Raw genomic sequence first — 6,000 nt, forward strand, 5'->3', positions numbered from 1 at the left:
GAGATCATACTCTGCTCTGATTGGTCCGTTCTAAAGCATTCATTCTAAACTCCTCCTTTCAGAGAGCATACTCTGCTCTGATTGGTCCGTTCTAAAGCATTCATTCTAAACTCCTTTCAGAGAGCCTACTCTGCTCTGATTGGTCCGTTCTAAAGCATTCATTCTAAACAACTCCTTTCAGAGAGCATACTCTGCTCTGATTGGTCCGTTCTAAAGCACTCATTCTAAACTCCTCCTTTCAGAGAGTGAGTAAATAATGAGATCATTTTTGGGTGAATGATCCCTTTAACATACAATGCACCCACAGTTTGTGCACAAACAGTCCCACACGTGCTTCACACATTAGCACTCTCTCCTAGAATGTACTCAAAAATGCATGGAATGGTGGAAACCTCAACAGCAGGTGTTTCATCCAGACCAACAAGGTTAAAAAAGACCAGGTGACAAATGAGTCTAAAAGTGGGACACTGCTGGTGTATCTGTCTCACCAGTGAACATTTCTGGGTTACACATGGCTTTGCCCTTTTTTTATAATTCTGTCATTCCAAAACATATTTATCTTCGATTCCTCGTCACGCTACTTCCGCTCCTGAGCATTAAACCAGTGCAGACCGTCCCACGGGTGCATTTAGGCAGAACTGACAGTCGAACTCTGCATTTATTTGAAGCTGATAGCATCTTTAATTATTCATATTCTCCTGCTCTTTGATAATTACCTACCCGGCCGTGCACGTGAGGCGAGCGACAGATAGGTTGTTCGTACGGATTTCCTGGGTTATTTTTAGAGCCCGGGACGAACAGGTTTCATTAGAGACTCATCGGATGTGTGGGGAGGTGACGGGGGGGCACCGTCTCCCCAGAAACACAGCGAGAGTCATTAGGCATTCTGCAAAAGTAGGCCAGCCGCAACTCGACTCGGCTTAAAGAGGGAATGAAGATGAGGAGGGAGGAGAGTAAAGACATTGATGACTTACTCGCACCGATACTGAACATCAGCCAATTAACATGCCAAAGAAGGAGATGTTGATCAGATTCCTATTCAAGCTGAGCATCAATAATGTCTGTTAGTTAATTAGTTATGCGCTCGTAAAGAGCGAAGATAAGCGAGGATTCGATGAAAATGGACAATGCAGCAATCACTAAAGGAGCATAAACGTATGCGTCTGTTACCTTAAAACAGCATGTATCTTTAAAGGGACAGTTCATCCAAAAATGTCAATTCTGTCATTGCTTACTCACCCTGAAGTTGATCCAAACCCATGCAACTTTCGTTTTCACGTGGAACGCAAAAGGAGCTGTTTAGCAGCGTCCCCGCTCATATATTGACGGACACTTTCCAGCTCCAAAATGACAACGTAATCCATAAAATACATAAAAAATATTCCAGGTCTTCTGAAGTCTTACTCAACTTAAATCTCAACGTCAACCATGTTTGGTCACGAAACTCTTGGGAACCAATGCCATCAACACGCCATGTCTTTAGTCCATATTTGGCCTATTTCAGAGCTTAGGCGGCGGACAAGATTAATAGTGAAAATGACTTGTAGGTAGTTCAGATTGAACACATTCTTGCACTAAAAATAAACTAAGAACAATGCAATGCATATAACCGTACGCAAGTGCTTTGACGCACTTTTTAAAGCGTCTAAAAAGCAGGATGCTCCTGAAAATGCAGTTGGATGTGGTGCAACGGTCAAAGACATCAGTTTAGTGCATATTTACATAATATAACATTGGAAAAATAACGCAGACAGACACGATAACATGTTATTAAAGAGCACCTATTGTGGTTTTTTAAATATGGCCTTTCATGTAGTATGTTATAGAGCTGTTGTGAATGTAAAAATGTCTGCAAAGTTTCACAAATCAACGTGTTATTGACTCCCAAAAGAAAGAAAAGAAACGAGTCGTTAGTAATTCCAGACTTACTTCCTGTACTAACCTACATAATTTGGTAACAAAAACCCCACCTCTGGTCTTCATTAGCTGCTCGTGAACAGCTTTGACACGCCCACAAACACTACACTAAGCGGTAGACCAATCACAACAGATTGGGACATCTGACCAATCAGAGCAGAGTATGCTCTCTGAAAGGAGGAGTTTAGAATAAATGCTTTAGAACGGACCAATCAGAGCAGAGTATGCTCTCTGAAAGGAGGAGTTTAGAATGAATGCTTTAGAACGGACCAATCAGAGCAGAGTATGCTTTCTGAAAAGAGGAGTTTAGAATAAATGCTTTAGAACGGACCAAACAGAGCAGAGTATGCTCTCTGAAAGGAGGAGTTTAGAATGAATGCTTTAGAACGGACCAATCAGAGCAGAGTATGCTCTCTGAAAGGAGGAGTTTAGAATGAATGCTTTAGAACGGACCAATCAGAGCAGAGTATGCTCTCTGAAAGGAGGAGTTTAGAATGAATGCTTTAGAACGGACCAATCAGAGCAGAGTATGCTCTCTGAAAGGAGGAGTTTAGAATGAATGCTTTAGAACGGACCAATCAGAGCAGAGTATGCTCTCTGAAAGGAGGAGTTTAGAATGAATCCTTTAGAACGGACCAATCAGAGCAGAGTATGCTCTCTGAAAGGAGGAGTTTAGAATGAATGCTTTAGAACAGACCAATCAGAGCAGAGTATGCTCTCTGAAAGGAGGAGTTTAGAATGAATGCTTTAGAACGGACCAATCAGAGCAGAGTATGCTCTCTGAAAGGAGGAGTTTAGAATGAATGCTTTAGAACGGACCAATCAGAGCAGAGTATGCTCTCTGAAAGGAGGAGTTTAGAATGAATGCTTTAGAACGGACCAATCAGAGCAGAGTATGCTCTCTGAAAGGAGGAGTTTAGAATGAATGCTTTAGAACGGATCATTGAACGAGTTGTTTTTGACACTGAGGAAAAAAAGGTAAAGCTGTCATTTAAATTATGAGCAAATTAAGCGTTCAGAGATGATGCACCTCCATTTTCCCACATCAGTTTTGAAAGCATTGTCACGTGGGTACGCCTATGTCGTTACCAAAACAACCCATGCAGATAGGTTGGTTATGTCTGATCACGCAAATCTGTTTTGATCACTTGCACTTAATAGTGCGGACAGTCTGCCAGAAAAGAGCTGTTTTGCCTGCAGTCTGAACATGTAAATCTATTGTATGAGACCTTTAAAATGAAATTAGGCACGTTTAAAAACCATAAAAGGTGCTCTTAAAATGGCTTTTATAGGGGCCGTTCAGACTGAACGTGTTTTGCACACAAAAAGAGCTAAATGCAGCGTAATGCAGCCAACAAAACACAGGAGACTCCAAATGCGTTTTTAAAAGTTGATGTGTCTTTTTACCTGAAGAGCCGTTCCTAAGCGAGACGTTGAAAATTCAGCTTGACTGGGCGCAACGGTCAAAGACGTCTCTCTAGCTTATTTTTCTCACCTTTTACATCCATCTAGTGCACATTTACATAAACTGACGGAATCACAGATGGAAACAAAAACACTTTTAGAGTGAACGGCCCCTTAAAAATCAGTCTGTTCCTCACACACATGCATGTAAAACAAATAATGCAAAAGAAAAATCAAATTATTATGAGAATTCATTATAAACTGCTGTTATAGTTTCTTATGTTTGATTGACAGCTCACCTTCGCAGTATGCACTGTCCTCGCGGAGTGGGCGGAACCCGTTCCTGCAGCTGCAGCTCGCGCCGGCGTCCAAGTTCACGCAGTCGGAGTTCTCTGCGCAGACGTTGTCCTCGCCGCAGAAGTCGTGACCTTTAACCCCAGATAGAGGGGTTGTTGATTTGTGCAACTAGAATCATTGATACTACTCAAGGAATGATGCAAACCGATGATCAGTAGATGTCTGAATATAATCATGTGCGCTCGTACCTCTGCAGACTCTGCAGCATCTGTCTGTAAGCGTCAGCTGTTCGGCATCAGCGCATGTGAGCTGCGGGCAGTCGTCTGCGTTTGGGATTCTGTGCATTGTACGATCCTGAAACACACAAGCATATCCACCGGATTAACCGCTTGTTTCTCAGTGTAATACATTATAACTAAAAACACTGTACACTGAAACAGTTTCTTTAGAATAAACGTTGTTGGAGAGATTCGCACCCTGCATTCGTACAGCTGGCACTGGAGTCCGCTGGGATGATGAACCGCGCAACGGTCTCCCTCCACCAGCGTCTGCTCCGAAAACAGACACATCGCTGCGGGAACAGAGAACAAACGGCAACTCACTAAAGTGAACCTGAAAACACACATTTGCAGGTGGTGCGAGGCGCATGAACATGTACAACTAAATCTCCTATCATGAGTTATTTTATATATAATAAGCCCCTAATTTTAAGACCAACTAAAGAAAATTAAGCGAACAATACGTGCTCTCGAATTGACCCTTCAAAGTTTACAACTGGCGGTCTGGGAGGCCGGCCTGCCTGGGGCTTTTCAGGGTGGGCGAGAGGGCCAGCGTGGGCCCCGTGACTCTAGGAGGTATGCTCGTGGAGATACGGTGCTTCGCTATGTCCCGTATCATATATGGGGCTGACCGTAGCGCATTTCGAGGTGTTTGGAGTCGATTGGTACAGGTTAGAGTGGAGCGTTTTTGGGGGCCAGCTTAGGATATAGGGAAGAAAACACCCACGCTCATGCCGGATTGCCATAACTTTTGCCGGGAAGGAGGCAGAGTCACGAAACCGGGTTGCGCCACATTCTGTCCAATGGCACCGACGCCGAGACTCTCCGAGGTCAGCAAGCACCTCGACCTGATTGGCCCTCTAAGAGGCTTGGCACCGGGTGCTACCCCCGGTGTTAAAAATTGTTTTTACAGGTGAACTTTCAGTCTAATGGTGCGTTCACATACAACACCTCTCGTTGCTCGCGCGAGTTCGACCGCTGGATTATAAATGTGTGTTTAAACTGGCGTTTGCACAAGTAACACAAACCCGTGAGTATTCCCGCTTCTCTTCCGGAAAAGGACAGGGGGATAGGCTTCAGCGACTTGGTTCACAGTAAAGTTCAACCAATAGCTGGAATCAAGTAGACGCGCATATTTTCACGCGCAACTTCCTCGCTCACTTTCCTCCCAGCGATGTCTTTTTTCGTCCGGTCTCTGTACATGTATGACACACCGCTACATCAATCTTCTGCTACTACGTCAGTGACATCCGGACAATCTCAATGCTGATAGGCTTTCTCGACAACGCGTCAAGCGGATTTCTCGCTCGAGTTGAAAAATGTAAACTTTTGTGAATATGCAAATGAAGTCATTTCGCGTGTTCGAGGCACGTCGTTCGCTTCATTCGTGCCGGCCGGCGCAAATGCGTGTCTATTCGCATCTTTGCATTGACTTTGAATGTAATCGCGCCGCGCAAAATGCTTTGCGTTGTATGTGAACGCACCATAACACTTTATTTTAATTATATATTCATATAATTCTACATATTATATACTCTGTACCCGTCTACTGAGGTACTTGAGTTTGAACATCTAATTTACGGGCAAATTGGCGTTATTTTTTCTAGACATTTCCATTGAAGCAAAGAATTGTGGGTTGCGAGTGCCCACAAAGGATAGACCTCATGCATCCTCCGGATTCCCGTGAAAGAAGGTTGAGTTTTTATGAAACGAGACAGTCTCGATGACGTAAGCGGCTGACAAATGCGACCTCCGATGGACGCAGCCTTCCAAACGAGACGCATCCAATGTTCCCTTACCGGAAACATCGTCAACATCGCAGGTGATTGAGTCCCAGTGTCCCAATGTTCAGCGGATGAACACCCTTACCAGTGTTCGAATTCATGTTCACAATATACTGATTCACGAGCAGATTGAGACGCACCCTGTGTATTTAGGGAACAAATGTTAATGATAATAAAATGATCCTTCGCTATTGTATTTGGATCAGCATCATTTCCAGAGATAAAACAAATGACATAAACGTCCTGTGATGCACGAACTGTTGGACATTGTTAGGAGACTGTAGAGCGGAGGAGGGCGGGGCCGGGCCGGAACAATGCAC

At 43.9% G+C, this 6,000-nt stretch overlaps 1 protein-coding gene across 1 annotated transcript in view; it reads right to left on the reverse strand.

The window, feature by feature from the left end:
- The window catches only part of LOC127640129 (protein kinase C-binding protein NELL2), a 98,254-nt gene that overhangs the window by 54,908 nt on the left and 37,346 nt on the right, over positions 1–6,000 (reverse strand). The window contains exons 10-12 of the mRNA XM_052122537.1: positions 4,095–4,189; positions 3,867–3,972; positions 3,621–3,749 (exon numbers count right to left, since the gene is read on the reverse strand). Of these exons, the coding sequence (XP_051978497.1) occupies positions 3,621–3,749; positions 3,867–3,972; positions 4,095–4,189 (330 nt within the window). The remainder of the gene's footprint in view (positions 1–3,620; positions 3,750–3,866; positions 3,973–4,094; positions 4,190–6,000) is intronic.

This window comes from Xyrauchen texanus, chromosome 49, assembly GCF_025860055.1.
Source record: "Xyrauchen texanus isolate HMW12.3.18 chromosome 49, RBS_HiC_50CHRs, whole genome shotgun sequence".
NCBI classification, from domain to species: domain Eukaryota; kingdom Metazoa; phylum Chordata; class Actinopteri; order Cypriniformes; family Catostomidae; genus Xyrauchen; species Xyrauchen texanus.